Raw genomic sequence first — 19845 nt, forward strand, 5'->3', positions numbered from 1 at the left:
AGAAACGGTAGGCTTGCAAATCGTAGTCTACGGATAACTTCTCATGTCCGTAGTAACATTACCTATACCCAGCTTCAACTAACAACGCTGCAGTTATTTGTTATTGATGTTATTAACGGAATAATTTTGACGAAATCCATGCGACGCCTAAACTGAATATTTGGGTCGAAAACCTGATAGTGTGAGTTGAATTTAGATGTTCAGTCATACCATAACAGCGTAATAAGAAATAATTTATTATCGTGCGAAGATGACTTGTTATTCTTACGAGTATTCATTGAAATATTGCCTTTAACGATATTATAAAAAATAATTCATTTCGTTTGTAAATGTGATCCATTCGCCTCAGTTTGACGTTCTTGTAATTTGAGATTATTATTTTCAAAATTTAGTGACATAAGAGTAATAATTCCCTCATGTAAAAATTTTACCACCGAATCAATTGACGATAAAAGACTCCTTTCCGATGCGACACGAAATATAAGACTGTTTTGGGTACAATTACGCAGTTGACATGAATTCAAGTATGAAATTCATGAAAGAAGGTTACGATAACTTCAAAGATATCTTGAGGAGCACAAAAGAAATGTTAGTGGCAGAACCATGAAGAGCCACGATTCGTCAAGCGTATTGTGGGAAGATTAAGAACATAATATTAGAGCCCCACTATATTTCCAGGCCTCTACAGAAACGGTAAAATAAAAGAGAGACCTATTTTGCCGAACGGATAGATAAAGGGATTCTTTTGCCCCCGAATAAATAGACGTAAAATAGTGTGGAACTCAGTCGTCAAAACGCTGCCTCGAGCACCTTCTTCCCATCTTAAATAACAACGCTGTTGTCCTAACACATTACGTGGCGTACATACTTGAAACGAAAAAAAGTCTTAAATTTTGTATTCAGGACCCACAAAATGTTTTTTTTAATATAGACGGTTTAGCATAGGAATCCGTTTTTCTCCCCATCAACTAAGGATTTAAATCATAAACTAGGCACGCTAGGTAGAACTCGCTTGTCTCGAACCCGCACATTTTTTATTTCAAATACCCGCTCCTTCCGTAATAACCACCTACTACACCAACCTAAATTCCGTCTTTCTCTCTCTCAAAGATCACTTTTTTACAGACTCCCAACCACTTTCAATACCATTTCGAGTACTCACCCTTCCTTGGATCTTTCAATGCCCATCAGATCATTCAAGAGGCAGCTTCGAAAAGCCATCTTCTGAATCCCTTTTTTTCCTTTTTTTATATCCTTTTTAAAGTTTTTTATAGTTTATATTTGTTAAAGCTGCAGATTTTTTATTTTTCTATTCAATGAAAAGGCCGTTTTGGCTGTTTTTGAATGATTTAATAAATAAATATCATCAATAGTAGCGGCTGGGCATCATTGGGAGTGCTATCTCACACTCCGATCGAGACAGCTTGCGTGGTAGTGTCTGTAGATGTAGATCTGTTTCGGAAAGTTTAAAAATAAGAAGAATTGGGGAAAGGAGCTCGTGCGTTGGGTTTTGTGAGGCGACACCTGCGATGGGCGGTCGCATTCGGGCCGGAGAAGAAGCAGAGGGTCTCGCATTTCCACCCGATGTTCCAGACCAAAGGGAGGGAGGGAGGGAGTTGAGGGTGTTTTTATGGTGCCCTGGTGGCGTGGGCAGACTCCTTCCTCTTCTTCTACCAGGAAGGGACCCTTCCAAGACCTCCCCTTCCCCTAACGACCCCTCCCTCCCCCATCCACCCATCGGCCCCGTCAACCAAGGCAAGGACACACTCTCTGCTCCAAGAAGTCTGGACTATACCTCTATGGACGCCCCTTTTGAAGTAAAAGAAATTGGTAAACGTTCCTTCGCTTCCTTTCCTGATGTCCTTCTACATCTGTCTCTAGTACTTATTAGACTCTTTGCCTTCATTAATTCAGAGTACTGCAATCTTAAGAACGGTATACAGCAGCCCATATTGAAAAATAACGGCCCTAATTTTTCAGGCGTTGTAGTGGTGCAAGTAGCTTGTGTTTTGCATGTGCACCTTGAGAATGGCAGTGCGTCACGAACCCGTATTCGATTGAATGTTTTAAATATATATTGTGTGGAAAATGGCAGCTGAGTCGTTTCAACATGGACGTTAAAATATTCCAAAAAGGTGATGCTTTAATTACACTCTCACAAGCTTCGGTGCAGACCATCCTATTGCATCGGAGGTGTTGCTGCTTGTTTGTAGCTTTTATGTGAACCGATGTTTTGAATTTGTTATTGCTAGAAAGGTTGTATCTCCACATCCAAGAATTTGATATTAGTGTAGGAGATAGATGAAGTTCCTTTGCTCCTAAACTGCTCCCCACATGCCTCTCAAATGCTGGCAAAGAGGCCACTGCTTCGTAAGCTCAGAGTTTTATTTTTTCCCAAGTGAGTTTTTCCTTTTATGTGTTTGTGTTTTAGTGATAGTGACTCGCTTTAGAACCATTTGAACCAAGTTCAATTCACACAAGTCACCACAGGCGAATATATTAACATATTTACAGATAGTATTTGTAACAAAGAGACAGGAACATAAACACATGACGATGGCATATTGTGGCGTGGAGATGGAATGAAGGCCGAAAACACATGGAAAATTTTCACCTGAACCAGGAATCAAACCACGGACCTTCTGCTTTCCGGGCAGATGCTCAGACCACCGAGCTATTCAGGCTACTCTTATCTCCAGTGTTTTCGGTGGGGGGGTATATGCGATCAATGCCCCCCAGATGTAGCCCAATGTGCTGGCGAAGATATGGTTTTAGGCGCAGGTCTCACTCAAGGAAGAATTCAACGCACACAGAAGAAGAAATGGAATTAAAGATTGTCACACTCTCACAAACAGTACGATGAATATAGCGCATGCTTTTCAGGGAACGCTGATGTCAACAAAAATAAACTAACCATCGTGACGTTAATGTAAGTCCAACATTACGTCGTCTGAACATCTACGCCCGCACTCATTCTGAGAACGCCGTCGTTGAAGTGACAGCAAAACTATACCTGCAGAATACATTGAGTCGCACTCTAACCCAGGAGAAATGGAGTCACAGAGTATACACGATAATTTGACTCGCTCTTTATAGTAAAATGTGGCTGAAAATATATCATCATTCTACACATACATATCGAAAGCTAAGTTCTAACAACACGTATCTCAAAATTTGGCCGGACTGAGTTAATAATTCTATTGCTGATAATAAAAAATAAAATTCAAGCAAAAAAGAAACTCTTCGTTTGCAAATGTTTGCTTCTTTTTCAGTTTTATGTATTTTTGGTTTTAGTTTCAATAAAAATTATGCACAATTTAAAAAAATAAATTGTTTTTTGTCTCTCTTGAAAATTTGCTATTTTTGAGATACGTGTTGTTAGAACTTAATAATCGATATATCTCTAAGTGCAGTTGTAATATCTCATCGAATGAAGGCGATGAAATTCATTTCTCAGTACTTACGCTATTGAGCTAAGCTTAATTATATCACAACTCTCGACGCTATTTCTCTTTCGTCTCCGATATTCATTTGTTTATCTACTAATACCAATTCGAATCGCTCTGACGCACTTCGGACGCTTCTGTGTTGATAATAATAATTATATTAGAAGCGGCATATCGTTTGGGATCCACTGATAATTTCGAGGAGTAAAGCAGGTTTAACATCGGCAATGATTAGACCGAATTCCAGCAACAAGACTACATGATGTCGAGCAGAGGATGTGTTTCGTTGCGTCGAGTGTGTGGTTGCTAGGGGAGAAAACAACGACGCGTCGCTTTGAGGGACGTAGATTTGGAGAGCGGGACGAATTGAGGATCAAGACGGATGGAGTTCATATGTTAATCGACAGATGTCGTTCTGTCTCGAACGACCATAAATTGTTTACACCCTCTAGATTTCTCTTATTAGCATAAATATTCGGCTCATAGTTACGCATGAAGAGCGCTGAGATTAGTATGCATACCCGTCGGCGTGTTCGTATTAATAAAAGTCAATTAATATAATCGCAGGCAGAACGGCATCGTTTTCATGCATTGTAAGTTAAACCTGGTTTAAATTTCAAAGTTGACTGGCATGTCGATAGGTTACTTACAAGTAATACTTACTACTTACAGGTAATGAATTGAAAAAAGTAATCTCCGACTATAATCACCCCCCTTGGAAGTCCCCATTTAGTGCGGCGAGATGAAGTCCACGTCTGCTAATCCTGGGGTCGGGAGTTCGACTCCCCCCTGGGTCGTTTTCCACTACTCATGTCAGTACATGGGTGTGCGATAAGTTCTGCTGGTCCGGTCCCTGGAGTTCCAGGGACAAATTGGGCTGGGGACAGAATAATCATCAGATTATAGTAATACTAATACTGCTCCTGGCGTTCGTAGTTGGAATAATACATACTGCTTGCGATATATCACCAGACATCATGCTGCGAATTTTGTAATGCTTCAACTTCGCTGATTGGTACAGTCAATATCGATCTCGTGACCTCAATCGATTCACAATAGTTCTCAGTCGATGTCCACGAGTCGACCGTAAAAGTCGACTGTCGTGGCAGTTGACTTCGTCGTGAAAACAAAGCTTTAGCAAAGTATCTATTACTGCGTACACGGATACACGATCGAATTAAAAATGTGAGAATAAAAAACACTTCGGGGGCGGATTGTAATCGGTGCCAACGGCGACGTAACCAAGGAGACCCTCATCCTCCTCTCCAGATGATAACCATCCCCCCTGCCCCCCCCCCTCCGTATCTGTAACGCGTCATCGCATTCAAAGCACGGAGTATCACGGTGCGACATGGATCGTCTTTTGTTTGGCAATGGACACGAAGCAGTAGGTTGACAAGAATGAGCGCGTGGGGGTGGGGAGGGAAGGACCAAGTGGAGATGCGACGACTCCCCAGCAACGAAATAAAAAACAGAAGAGTTAACTCGAGCGCTCAGAATATGGAGAAAAATTCTACATCTGCATAATACCCTGCGAGCCACCAGCCGTTTACTAATAAAAAGTGCTCGAAGGAAATTACGACTAGCATTTATTGAAATCCCTTATGGTTCGAAGGAAAAATCGAATTCCCATATCTATCCGTTCGGCAAAATATCTCTCTTAATTTATCGCTTCTATCGGGCCTGGAAACATAGTGTGGCTCTAATATTATGTTCTGCGTGTTGCTCTTATAAGAAATCCATTCTCAATTTTTCAAGCAATCTAAGCCTAATGCGTAGCCTCCGACTCTCCAGCGGCTCCCAGCCTAATTCGCTTAACATCTGAGTATCGCTGTCGATACGCCCGTAGCAAATTATGACGAAACGCGCAGCCTTCCTTTGTATTTTATTTAGTTCACGGATTAAGTCTTTCTGCACCGAATCCCATACGGTCGCTGCATATTCAAGGTGCGGTCGGACGAGTGCCAAATAGCACCTTTCTTTTACTTTCTCATCCGAAAATCTTCCCACAATACGCTTGACGAATCATAATTTCTTCATGGCTATACCGCAAATATTCCTGATATGTGTTCGTCACGAGAGGTTCGAGGTTATCGTAACTCTCAGGTACTTCACTTCGCCTGTTGCCTTTATGTTAATACCATCCACAGCACAAATATAGTTAAAGTTGGACGAACTCTGCAAAAAATGCACCGTCATGAGTGATCACTAATTTCACGGTAGTTGACAGCGTCGTCAGCAATCATTTCACGGCGTTTCTGTCCGACCTGAAAATATGGCGAAGTTCCGACATGTTGTTCTCGGTGTTGCTCAGAAGAATACTTGTTCTTAACTGCTCAAGTAATCTAAGCCTAGCGAGTAGCCTCCCAATCAATAGCAGCTCCCAGGATAAGTAAATCAGGCTGAATCTGTTTTACACTCTCTTTTCGTTCTTTGAAGTTTCTGACGTATCTTTCACAGGATCTTTCAAGGAAAGAATCTCGTGCTTCTATTCCCATGTGCTCGCTTCGTATGCGAGGTGCGGCCCGACGAGTGCGAAACAGCATCGAACTTTTTGACGGAAAGAATTTCGCGGCGGGCGAATCAAGTGAACGTGAAAGTGGAATCAGTTGGCCCGATCGTCAGGTGTGAAAACCTTCGCATTCCCTGGCAAAGTGGAGGGAGAAGCGAAGGAGAATGCGTGGACGTGCTGGGATGCGAAATCAAGCGGAAGGATCCTCAGCGGTTTGCGAAGGGATCGCGCGAGGAATATCGAATGATGTCCCCCGTCCCTAATAGAGGCGCTATCGTCAGTGTATCGGCAATGTGTTCACGCGTGTAAAGCCAACTGCTTTCACCGCTCACGTCCTGCACGTCCCAATCGCTTACTTATCCATCCAACATCCACCTCCCCCTCTTAACGCATGTCACCATAGCATCACTCCAGGCAACGTATTCCCACGAATCCAACGCAACAATGAGCGGTCATTCGCCAGTGCCTCTTCTTGCATTCTCGATTCCGACAGATAATGAAGATGAAAGAGAGCCGTGCTTATGGAGATGAAATGCACGGATGGAGTGAGAAGTGAGGAAGTATGCGGAATAATGGAGAATAATCACAGTGGATCACTGTACACCAAAGGAGAATGCGATGTAGTAATGAGGCGGAGCAGTTAGGTGGAAAACTCAATGGAAGGAGAAAGTAATGGGAAAGTACCCGGAGGAAAACCAAGAGATAAGTACGGATAGGACAGGTGAAGAAGGAATCGGGGAAGAGGAGGTGGAAGTATTGGCATTGGAGAGAGATTGAGAGAAATGGAGGGATGCGGTATGAACACAAATCTTATTTGGAACACAATGAGGGGCGGTCTGGCCAGTTCGGCTGGTCGGCGATCGCCGAGGGCCCCGAGCTTAAGGGGCCCCCACAACGTTCGCGTCTATAGTGAAGTGTATCTATATAAAAGGTGTTGCAAAAAAAGAACAAGACTCCTAGAAGCAAAGTTTTTTGTAATTATAAATTTCTGCGTTTTCATTAGTAGCTCCATTTACAACACACTAAGTGAGGAAACATCACATAAAATAAATAAAATAAAGGTGCTGGAAGATTAAAGAGAACCTGACGCTTATTTGAAAGGGCTATTCGAAAATGTCATTTTTGAGATTTTTTAGATAACAGTGCATATGCATGGAACAAATTCACTAAATAGCTAACAGAACCATAATACATTATTACAGTTTATAAGCTGTGAAATAGTATATTTCATAACTTTTATTTAGTTTTTTTAAGAGCCAGAATAGCGTCAAAATCCAATTTCGGGCATGCAATTTCCTAAAATTTCCCGGGGGGTCGGGGGAGAACTAGGGCCCCATAATGAGTCCCATCCGAGGGCCCCCAATCACGCCAGACCGCCCCTGATCACAATACTAAAATAGTATAGGTAACACTTAATTGTGAATATGCACGTAGCTCTTCTTGCAATCCATGCATTATTGTTGCACGTGTCCATTTGGGCCCAAACTCTATCGCCGGAGGCGGAATGAATGGAGAATGCTTGACCGTCTCAGCTAGTCCTTGCTACATCGCGTTATTGTGGTTGCCTTGATATGACCTATTACCTTTTAGATAAATTCAAGAGCAACGTCTTTTCTAACGAAGTTAACCATATCTTGCGGACGCCAACATACTACGGAAGATCAGATCATATAAATAAAATAAGAGAGATAAATTGTAGAACAGACAGATTTAGAATGTCTTTTTTTCCACGATCAATAAGAGATCATAACGGCAGCGATAGAACTCATAAATAAGATTGCATGACTTGTAGTGTAGCCTACTAACGTATGTAAAACTTAATGCATGTTTCTTAATTTTATTATTATTTCTAACAGCATCTGGTAGTATAATTTGTTAGTATACGTGACGTATTTTGGACAGTGTGGTGTGCATGTGGGAGTCCAATTGCATGCTGGTGATTGATCACCCCCTGCCAAATACCCTAGAGGTGGCTCGCAGGGTATTATGTAGATGTAGATATGACACCTAAGGGAGAAGTACTCAACCCCTGCCACTCACCCTAGTGATGTTCCACCGCAGGGTTTCACGAAGATGTAGATGAATCACGCCCGATGGAATATATACGTCCGTATAGGTGATATGGTATCTGGAGGGGGCGACCGGGAGCTGATGTCATTTGCGCCAGGGGGAAGGGTATGGAAGGAAGGAAGGGTGGAGGGAAACCCGACGCCGGAATTAGCCTGCTATCACGTATGAAAGGGTCCAAGGGGATCATGGATTAACGTCCCATCTGACGGACGGAGTGATGTACCCTTGGAGTGCCCTCCACTAACCACTCAAGTGGGGATCTATAGGGATAGTCTCTGAATATTCACCCCAGGGATTTGAACCTGGGCCCACGGGGTGGGAAGAAAACACTCTAGCCGCCGCACCAATCCAATCCGCAAAGATGTATGGCAGTGTCCTTCCACGATGAGCTGCGTGGTATTTGAGTCTAAAGCGCCCTGCGTTTTCAATATTTGACATCACTGTAATGCTCATGAGGAAAGGCTCCCACCGAAAGGACGAACGGCAAGTCCAAAGACCAGGGGCATTGACTTTTGATTGAGAATATTACGTTTAACTGTAAATTCTCCTAATAAAATGAATATTCTAATATTTATTCGAATTCATGTTATCCTTCATCAATTAAGATGACCAAGATTCGTAATCGAGAAACGCAAATCCTTGTTGAATGCTGTTAACGTATGTTATGCTTAATTCATGATTAAAGCACAAATGGTAATATCCACACTATTTTATTTATCACTCAACCGACCATGGTTTCGACAATTGGTGTCACTTTCAAGGATTTTGTCCTTCAAAATGACACCAAGTGTCGAAACCATGGTCGGTCGTTAAGTGTTAAATTAAATAGTTTGGATATTACCATTTGTGCATAGCATTTGCATATGGATATAGCATTATTCCACAAAATTAAGCCTGAAACGATTTTATACGTTATGCTTAATTGTCTGCCAAATAGGTCCGCAGCCGAACATTAATTTCAAAAGCGTTCTCACATTCCTACACCTTAGTGCAACAAACAATTTCAAACGATTATCACAAATTTAAAACCCTTTTTCTTGTATTTTAATATAAATCCAACCCCTCAAAGCTTCAATGAGTTTTGAATTAGAGTTTACAGCCACTTTTTATTGTTCTCCGGGAAAATGGATTTCTTTGAAACTCATTTTTCCCTTGATCCTCTGATTTGAATTCGTAGAAGCAGGAAGCTCGCCGACTACGCAGAATCGCGTTCCGTGCGATGAGGAACGTGGCTCTGATACAATCGTGACGTCAGTTGTGGTATTACGCTCCAATGGATGGCATTAGTCGTGGAGTAGTTCAGTCGGAATGTCTCGAACCCGCTCCTATCGTTCTTAGCATCATCCGTGAGATGGTCGCAGTGCGTATGAAAATCCAGACACTTGTAATTCGTATCTACCTACTTCATGAAACTGCCCCTTCGGAATGACTCTGTGCTGTGTCGCCGGAATTGGAAGTGGAATGAGAAGATCGAAAATTTTCCCTAGCATCTATTGGCGAGAAAGAACCAGAGCGTAATCATAATTTTCCCCGTGACTCCCAAGCAGAAAAAAACAATGACATAATTACGGAGTTCCTGACGCCACAATGAGACGTTATCAGCCGGAGAAAGACATAGTACGTCCGTTTGGCGCTTGATAGCAGCACAGAGGCGGTGTGAATCTGCGTGCATGATATTCTTGATCGCGATGACAATAGATAGCGATGGTAACGAGGCAAGTGTAAGGGTGGATGGGTTGTCAAGGTCGTGCCGGATTGAAATGCGGAATCCCCTCGTCGCCTTCACTTGTTTGAGAATTCTGGCTGCCGCCTCTCCTCACTGCGGTTCACTGCCTCCTACTTAATTCCTCCCCACACACACCAGATGTCTCTCACTTGAATCACAATTGCGCCTTTTAATGGACGATCCCATACTGACACTTGAAGCATGAAAAGCTGTGGGAATATGCTAAAGCCGTCACTTCATGGGACCAGCATTCCATCATTGGTCACAAAAGTCGTTCTGACGGTTTTTTTTTAATCCTTATCTCGTTCCGTATTTTTTATTCAGCTTAAGGTTTTCAAAATTGATGAAAAAGATTATAGAACTACTGTCGCTGAAATTGTTGCACTCCAGTTTGATACAAATGGCTTGGCAAGGAAAAGAGAGAGAGAAAAAAGTTAAATACACTATCATTTTCTTGATCAATTATTCAACTGTTATTATTTTTAAGGTCGCTTTTCAAATTTTGAATCGTTTATATTGGTATTTATCGCAGTTGAAAGTAAAGAGATGCACGCTTTTTAAGGTGTTGGAGCGAAGCACAAACCTAGATGAGCCATAACTCATCGTTTCATCGCAACCGAACTGTATAACTCGTGAGATACGTGAATATGTCATTAATTCGGTTCATTTAAACTGCGTTTGTTTTACACGAATAAAGAGCATAATCAATTTTGTTAAATCCTGGAAAAACTGAATTGAGGCGTCGCGTTTCTCGAGATTCGTTGTTGGTAGCACCGTAACACGTATTACAGTGAGTTTCTAATATGTGAGTAATTTTTTAGTTAATCATTTCCAAACTCCAAGGCGTGTTATGTCTGCGCCAATATGAGCGTTTCTACGCGTCACTGACTGACCGTTACACCCAGCTTTTGTTCATATATTTCCCCTTTGACTTAATACAAATCAATTTAGGAACTTTCTGGAGGATTCCTACAAAAACAAGTTAGTGAAAGCATACACTGGCTTTGGTACCACCCTGTGACCCCTGTAGAACCGGAGATTTTAAACTTCAAAGTCGTCGTTACTGACTGACAAAAATGAAACATCGTTTTGTGACATTGTCAAATTTCTTCGCATCACTCTGAAATTATGCAAGATAAAGATAATCCTCGAAATACTTGTGCAAAATCGTGACTTTGCGTAAGTAATGGTTTCCTCTCTTTGGTCATAAAAATGGAGCGTCACTGACTGACGGGAATATTCACTGACTGACACATGTGATTTGACGCTTGTTAACTCTTCTTTTTCTTGGAATGATCATTGCATAATATGTATATTGAACACAGAAATTCATACGAAAGAAACATAACAGTGGCATAGCCAGGGGGTATGTCCAGGGGGTCCGGACCCCGCCCCCCCGAAATAAAAAAAACACAATTATTTTCTTTCAGAAAAAAATGTTAAAATTAGTTTAGAACCCTCTATCTCGTACCCTGTTTTTAAAACATTTTCCCCTTGTATTAAACCCCCATAAACAAAATTCCTGGCTACCCCTGCTGCTATTTATTTCCTGTTTTGATAGCGTAAAACCTTCAACTATTGAGATCTTATGAAATGAGAAACGTTGATCTTCACATTTTAATCAAAGGATACCCTAAAATAGATTTTATTCCCGAAATGTAATCTTCCTAAACAAAAGAGTTTAATTTTTATCCAAACTTTCCCCTGTCATTCGAAGTCATGCTGACCAAAGACACAACTGCAACTCATTCCGCGAATCGTCGCTCCGTGGACACGTGTAAATAGCGAAAGGAAAGGGGTCGTCTCTTCGCGCTATGTCTATCCTTCAAATTATTTATCGCAGGCAGAGGGCTTTTTTGGATGGATTTCTCTCGGATAGTGTCCAATTTATCTCGGGTGCACCTCAAGGAAGAGTAATATGACCCCTTTTTTTACTTCTATCATTTACTGACATCAATAATATCTAGGTCTCTATCAATATTGACCACTTCTGTTCAGAGAAAATTAAGGAAGGTCCGATAGGAGTGCAATTGAAAAAGACTTCGCTGCCTTAAATTAATGGTGTGTCATATGGGATTCGGCATTATTATTTTTTAATATGGTTTCGCATTTTCGGGAAAAGAAAGTCTCTTTAAGAATCAGCACGGATAACGACATTCAACTTTCAAATGCAGAGTTCCTGAAATACTTAAGATCCACTATTTTTTAATAAATACGTCTTTAAACTGACGTTATCTATCCCTCAAATTACTAGTCAGCGATTAGTTAAAAAAGAATTCTCAACCAAGGAAAACATTGCAAGAAATAGGGAATTAAGACAATGAAATTTTTTACAATAATTTCACGGCATGCTTTTATTATTGCCCATTAGCTATCGTTAAATATTCGTCAATAATGGTATTTTCTGACTCTGTTCTAAGGATATTAAATTAAAAACGCATTCATAAATAGGTAGTCAGCGTAATCGATTGATGCAAAATGTATCTCTCCCCTGCTGAGTAAATGCTCATCCCAAACCTCTCTCCTCCGTATCTCATCTAGAAATCGTCTCCTGTCCTCGCCCACCTTGTCCAGCACTTCTTCGTATCTCCTCCTCTCCGTCCACTTCACCTCATCCATTCTTCTCCACACTCACATCTCATCGGTGTCCAGTCTTTTCTCGTCCACCTCCCGAATGTCCTCGTTTCCGCTACCCCTCAGGTCATACGCTCTTCTGTCGCAGTTTTCCTCGGTCGGGACTTCTTCCCTGAAGGCGCATGCTTGTGTTTGGTGTTGCAGGGCGGGGGCGGGAGAGAGAGGTCGTTGCTACGAAGGAGTGGGGGCGATTCTCTCTTTTTTTTGCCCCTTTCTCCCAGTCCCCCCTCCCGTCTCGCAGTGATATTTTTAGGATGTGTGGAGGGTGTGGGGTGGGGTGGGATGTATCCAGAATGGAGGCTGTGCCGTCACGTGGGCGATTCTCGCTTTGAGTCATGTGCGAGTGTTCTTACGATACGACGAGATAAACAATCGAAGACTGCGATGCGGATTACGACGATACATTATACTCGTTTTAATCGAGACAATTACCCATGCACGTGTAAGCGGTTAATATTGTCAGCAGTGGTGCAGCGAGGGGGAGGGGGTTTTGGGGGATTAAACCCGCCCCCCCCCAAAGCTCAGAGAATTTTAAAGTTTAATACATTTTACTTAATTGGATCGGTATTAATTATAGAATAGTGTTAGGATTAATCGAATATCCCTTGGAAAGCCGTAACACTCGTCACTTTGAAGCATTAGTCTTAAAAAAAATTCTGAAGGAGGGCCCATGCAACTCCTGCGGGTATGCAATACCCCCACACTCCTAAGTATTAGTTGCGCCTAAAACCCCCCTAACCTTAATTCTTAGCTGCGTCCCTGATTCTCAGCGTATATATATATATTGGCTGATACATATTCTTCGCCTCAAATAACGTATCGCCGTCATCTTAACTCAACAATCCGAAGATTTGTTTGACGCAGCCCACCTGACGTAGAAATAAAAACATGCATCGCAAAATATTGTCATTTCCGTTTCCATGATGACCAGCTGTGGTTCACAAAACGTGGGGCCTAATGCCTTATCAAACGAAGGAAACTTTACGACCATAGGCAGATTTAATAGGTGATTATTGAGAGATGTTTCCCTGAGCTCTGTGCCTCATGCATGCATTGGTAATCTCAGGCAATGTAAAACTCCTGACTGCTTGACCCCATCACATCTAGGTCCCTGTGACGTCACGTGGAGTGGCATCGCACGGGCCTTCAAATCTGGCCTTATTCAAATGAGGTTAAAATTGACCATTAACATTCTTCTAAATTGGGATTTCTAAAACCAAATAATTTGTATATTATGAATACAATAATGGTGGGTAACGAATCGCAATCAATGCCTTTCGTTTTCTTTGATGAAGGAAACTACCCTATTGTAAACACATTGCCTCCCAAGTACTCAGGCTGGCAGACTTCCTCGGGCACCTATAGTGAATTTGAAAAAGAAATAACTGTGAAATAAATAAAGAAATAAATGTGAAGAATTCAGATCAGATAAAATTTTAACCCCTCATATCATATTACCTACATAAAAATGATATAACGTCACGAAAGTTATCTTTTGTGGGAAAAAGTATTTAATCGTGAAATAAAAGAAAAACCCTAAGTATTCAAAATTACTGCTATAGGGTGTTGCTTTACTCTTAATCTGATGCAATTCTAACTTGTCACGAAATTGATGTCAATTTTCCTCATATTCTTTAATCGTCTTTGCACAATAGGGTTAAATGGAATGTTAATTTTCTAGTTCCTAATCCTAATCTTTCTTTATTTAAAAGATCGTTTCTTCACTTGGGACCGAAGATTTTTTATTGAATTACCTTGTTCGAGCAAAGAATTAAAGAGTATAAATAAATTTTGTAAAAAGGCCAAAGATTGGTTGTTATCCCATCATAATATAAATGCTCTTTTTTGATGTGTTTGTGAATACATACATATTATTATATATTATTATTTTTATATTTTTGTGAAAGGAGGAAAAAAAATTATTTTGTTCTGTCCATATATTATACTTTGTTCTTGTATATTGTAAGTTATTGCCACATATATGTTTCATAATGATAATGTTTCAAAAAATTATTAAGATGGTAGCTTCCATGCTGGTTTTTTATTTTAACCATTGAAGCTACCTAAAGCTCCATTAATTTTGTGTTGTTGAAAAAAGGTGTACATTCAAGGTTGGAGTAATAAATTCATTCATTCATTAAATGCATTTTGTGTCGTCGTCAGGAGAAATACCAAAGGCAATTAAAACCTGAGGACAATACAAACTATTGATTAAAAAAGTGGAAAACTGCCCGTAAGTTTTAATTTTAGAAATGATTTAATGGTCTTACGATTGATTAATAAGCGTGTTCTCTCTCTCTCTTCCCGTGTGCCTGCCTGCCTGTATGTAGTGTCGCTGCAGCGATGAGTCTTGCGAGGGTGCCAAGAGGCGTGCGAGCGCGTGTGCCCCGGCCGTGGCGGCCGCCTCCAGGCCGGACGCCGTGCTCCCATGCCGCGTCGCGCAGCTCGTCTGTTCTGCCGACCCACAATGCTCCACGGCCCTCGGGTGAGTCTCAATGGTGGCGTGGGTGGGTGTTTGTGTCACGTGACTAGCTTCCGATTGGCGAAATGGTTGGTACGCTATTGCTGTGCATTTCGGTGTCAAGAAAAATCAATCAAAAATGAAGCTCAGAGACCTTTATAGGCGAGTAAAGTTAAAAATATATTACATAAATATATTGTATTTCGTTTTGGTTTTTGCCTAATTTTTTCTCCTGAGCTCCTTGATATGTGAACAGTAATGTCAGGTGTGTTTCAGCTTGCTCCTTCGTCAAAATGTCCTATTTATTAAGAATCAGTGAAAATCCGGGGCCGACACGAATCCAAAGAGCCTTTTGTCACTAAAATCGGTGCAGCCGTTCTCGAGTTATAAGTGTTCTAACTAACACGATTTTCGACTTTCCTTTATATATGTAGATTCGGTAGATTGTAGGAAAATAAAAGTAACAATCAAGAAATATTTCCCATTCGGCCATTATCATGAAGTTTAGATAAAGAAAATTCTAAATATATTTCCTAATTTTCGCGAGTTGATGTCGTCATTGGAGATTTTTTTTCATAGAATCTTACAGGAAGGTCATTTCATTAATGATAGGAATCGCTCAATAAACAAGTTTACACCAAAAGAAAGTATGCAAAGCCTAACCGCGAGGCCTAGAGGGTAAAAGCGGTTTCATGCTCGGCATGACTTCGTGACGTTATCAACTTTTGTCAAAGGGTTAGACCGCAGATTTTTCTCTGTGGATAACTCGATGAGTAAGCGACGGATAAAGGAATGGAATACCCTCGCAATGCTAGAAACGGAAAGATGTGGGCTCCTCGATTTATCTAATGACTAGCTGACCCGGCGAACTTCGTACCGCCTAACAATCAATGAACTTGCAGTTTAGTTACACCATTTATAAATCAAGAGCGGCTGTATCGTTTTTAATCATGTTTAATTTATTATCATAAAATAAGGATACAAATTTAATGAAACTACGTAAATGAGTATCAAAATTGCTTGTCAGAAAGAAATTTTCTTTATTGAATCTGCATAGGGTGGATCGGAGCACGTTTACGCGGGTTTTTTAAAATCAATTTTCTAACGTTTTAAATTGAGAAATTTTGGATAATAGTGTGGTTTTATAAAGCAGTCAATGAAATCAAAATTATACGCATTCAGTTGTTAGCTGTTTGTGTTATTAACCGTAAATAAATGCTTTTAGGTCTAAGTCTGTAAACGCACCACGGTGTGCCCTACGCATTCGGGTCTAATGTCTTGCTTCAAGCTTCTACTAATTAATTATAGTTCTCATGGTTGCGAACTTAATTTCGCCCCCTGCCTGTGTGTGATTGTGGATCCATCTTCTTTTTTTCCAGCTACTACGAGCGCCTGTGTCGTGCCGCATTTTCCGGTCGCAAGTGCACGCCCAAGTGCCGCAACTCGGCGACCATCTTGAGACGGCAGCCCAAGGCGGCCGGGCTGTCCTCTTGCCGATGCGACGGTCGCGAGGACTACGACTGCGACCTCGTGCGACGCAACACTGAGAGGTTGTGCTTCAGACGGGACCCCCCTCCCCTCCCCACCTCCCCCCCGCCCCCCGAACGAGGGGACATCCCGCTCATCCCGGCGGTCGCAGAGGCTGATGGCAAAGGCGCCGTTGGGGACACGCGCACCAACGAAATCGTCCGGATAAGCGGAGCTGCGCTGGCCGGCGGGCGGAGTGGGGCGGCCCCCTCCTCCTCCTTCTGCACCTCCTCCTTCCTCGCGTGGTGCATGCTGGTCGTGGTGGCAGCGTGGGCGCCGCACCCCGCGCTTCTCAGCACCCGACCGCACCCATCCTAGCAGGTCAGTATTTGTGTGATATACATAGTGTGACATGCAAATGACGATGAGGCTTAAAAATTCACGGAAAGTATGTTGCCTTATTTTGAAAAATAACAATGAGTCATGAAGATCTTATGCAGGAACAAGTACAGCAATGTTTCACATACTTTTCGACACAGCCACTAGGAGAATGGAGACACTTCTTGTGACGTGGGATCAATTATTTCCTCGTGTCTTTGAAGTCAGCCGTCTGTAAATGCCTGCCCCATGTTTATTAAGTGGTTCCAATTCCTCTCACCGGAATGCGCGTCGATCGTTATTTGTTTGCTCAGTGAGGAAAGTTATGAGTCTTTGTCTAAAGGACTATCTTCTCCCCATACTCATCGTCATGAGTACTTAAACAATTCTCCAGTTCGTCTTTAGATATCCAGCGCGATGTGATGATGTGATGTGATGATGCGTGGTATAGATGTGCTGTCATCCAACGCGCATTTAAATCGGTTTCCAAAATTCGCCACTCGCGTAGCGGACAGGCAATGCGATCCTAAATTCACGGAGAAACAGGTTTAATATTTGACCGTTAACCAATGTTTGTGATTATGTGATCCATGGAATTCATAACTTTTCAGTGGCATTCCGCGCGATTGCTTGTATTTAGTTAGTATTGAAATTAAATGGATCTCTCCGAGAAGATCGCCTCGCCAACGACATTTATAAAAACCCATGACAATGCACAATGGGGTGAAATAATGAAATCTTCTATTTGCTGCTCTATTGGGCTTCCGCTTGCTAATTACATCCGTCTTCCAACCCAGTAGCGTAATCATGAAGGGATGAATTACCCCAAAGCATCAGAGAAATCAAAAAATAATTTAAATTTCTTGTCTGGATTTGATGTATACTAACTGCGTCTGCTTAAAGTTTAATTTTAAGTGCCAAAATGATTTAAAATGCATTTTCAGGCATTTTATTTTTCAAAAAGTTTCCTTAAATCCCCGTTTCCAAGGGGGGTTGCCCCCACTATCCCTGATTCGCCCCCAAAGCCCCCCCCCCTCATCATATTCCTATATAGTTACGCCACTGTTCCAACCTAAAATACATCTGTGCATGGGCGCGCTGTGATTAGGAGTGGAATGAGACGCTACCTGGAGGAGGTATTTCCGCGATTTCGGAGAGGACAGACAGACAGATAGGCAGTGTGCGAGGTCAAGGAATGGCGGGAGGGAGGGAGGGAGGCTCGCCAGCCAGCCAGCCATCTTCAGGCGGAGGCAAGAGGTGCTAACGTCGTCCCGTTTGGCGCGCGACCGAGTTTGATCAGGTTTTAGCGCCGTCATCATATTATGTTGTGGACACACTTAGCGTAACCACAAACAACATTCCTCGCACGCAACTGCTTCCTTGCCAACCTCCCCCACCCTCTGTCAATATTGACTCCCGTGCGTACTACGGGCTGCCGGGAGATGGGGGAAGTTGACGGAGGAGAAGGAGGAGGGGTGGGGGAAGGCGGTGCCTCAGCCACCGACGAAAAAACCGAGTGCTGCTTGGGATGTCGTCGTCCTGACCCATCGGGGCCCTCTCCTCCTCAGGGCCCTCTGCTCGGGCCCTACGCTCCGGGGGTGCTGTAAATAGGCAGACGCCATTATTCGCTGCAGAGGGGACTCAACAGCATCGCTTCTTATTAGAGATCGGACGTAAATCGTGAAATTATTATCGAATTACCAGGCTCTCTGCTTCCAGAAATCGCTTATCACCCAATAATTGATAAACGGGAGAACATTGAATGATTTTATAACGACCAACAGGGATAACATGAGCTATAACATAATTCATGTGCTAACGCGTTGAATAATTTGAACATGTCACTGCCATGGGGCGTCTGAAGCAGACGACGGACAAAATAAATACGCGATGCGCAGCCTTCACGGCGATCTTAGCTTAACGCGATGAATAATTGGAAAAAGTCATTGCCTTAGAGCAGGGGTTTCCAATTTTTCTAGGCCACGAGGGCCGCATTCCAAGTTCCGAATCGCCTCGCGAGCCGGATAGCATATTCGCCGATGACTGAAGTATTCGATACCAAAGTCTACTGAAGAATCCGGTGGCATACTTCTTATTTACGAACAGTTGAAGACGACTTTGACGTGCAGTACAGCGCTGCAATCCTCCTAGCGGCGTCTCACAAAGTTAAACGAGCGAGAGTCGCGCGCTACTTGAAACGAGCGCGCGTGGGCCGGATGAAAGCCCTCCGCGGGCCGGATCCGTATTTTGGAGACCCCTGCCCAAGAACATGGGATGAACGAAACCGAATGGTATAGCCCTACACTACAGGGGAAATAGATGATTTGGCCGTTAAAAAGTCAGCCAATCGTTGAAGGCGTTAGTTGCTGGTTGGATAAAGAGGTTTGAGGTATGAAACAAATATGGCGGCTTTTGTGTGCATCAGATGATTGAATCATGATAGTTGTCAAGTTGTCATTTATTTATGGAGAATGCGGAAAGATTTCGTCGACAGTTTTCTTAATGCATTCGTTCAAGTTGCTGACTTTACATCACTGCATTTACAATCCCAAAACATCTACAGAAGAAACCCGCATTTGGAAATCCATTTATATTCGCTTCAATATAACGCAATGTATTCGCTTTATCGACTGTGGTTGCTCTCGTATCTACATTTTTAGTGCCGCGTGAACATCCCTTGCATCTTGTATTTCTTCTTTGCGCTGTCTAACGTATTAAGGCACTCAATTTACCAATGGACTGGATGTCATCTGAAGATCACTCAAGGATTAATATTACATCCTTAATGGTTTACGTCGACATCGTACAAATTGGTATGCGCAATCCCGTAATTTTCATATCTAGCCACTTGCTGCCATTGTGCAACCAGTGTGACTAAACATACGAAATTTATAATGAATAATACGGAAATAATGCTTCGTAGAAGCGATTAATGTTTAAATTACGTAAGAACTACGCAGGAATTGAATTCTTGAAGAACATCGTCGAGAATAATCAGTGCCGCACAGCGCAAAAATTGACCACGATATTCAAGCCATGCTTAAATTCAGTCATACTTAGATTAAATTATATAAATATACAAATTCATACCCGTAATTTCTGCAAAATCATGGCCGACGACAATTTGTGCTATCCAATCGGGCTGACGATG

General features: G+C 42.2%; 1 protein-coding gene across 1 annotated transcript in view; it reads left to right on the forward strand.

Moving 5' to 3' along the window:
* The window catches only part of LOC124165518 (growth arrest-specific protein 1-like), a 77022-nt gene that overhangs the window by 20306 nt on the left and 36871 nt on the right, over positions 1-19845 (forward strand). Inside the window, exons 2-3 of the mRNA XM_046542960.1 lie at positions 14719-14873; positions 16229-16697. Coding sequence (XP_046398916.1) covers positions 14719-14873; positions 16229-16694 — 621 coding nt within the window. The 3' untranslated portion in view covers positions 16695-16697. The remainder of the gene's footprint in view (positions 1-14718; positions 14874-16228; positions 16698-19845) is intronic.

The sequence above is a fragment of the Ischnura elegans genome, chromosome 9 (genome assembly GCF_921293095.1).
Source record: "Ischnura elegans chromosome 9, ioIscEleg1.1, whole genome shotgun sequence".
In the NCBI taxonomy this organism is placed as follows: domain Eukaryota; kingdom Metazoa; phylum Arthropoda; class Insecta; order Odonata; family Coenagrionidae; genus Ischnura; species Ischnura elegans.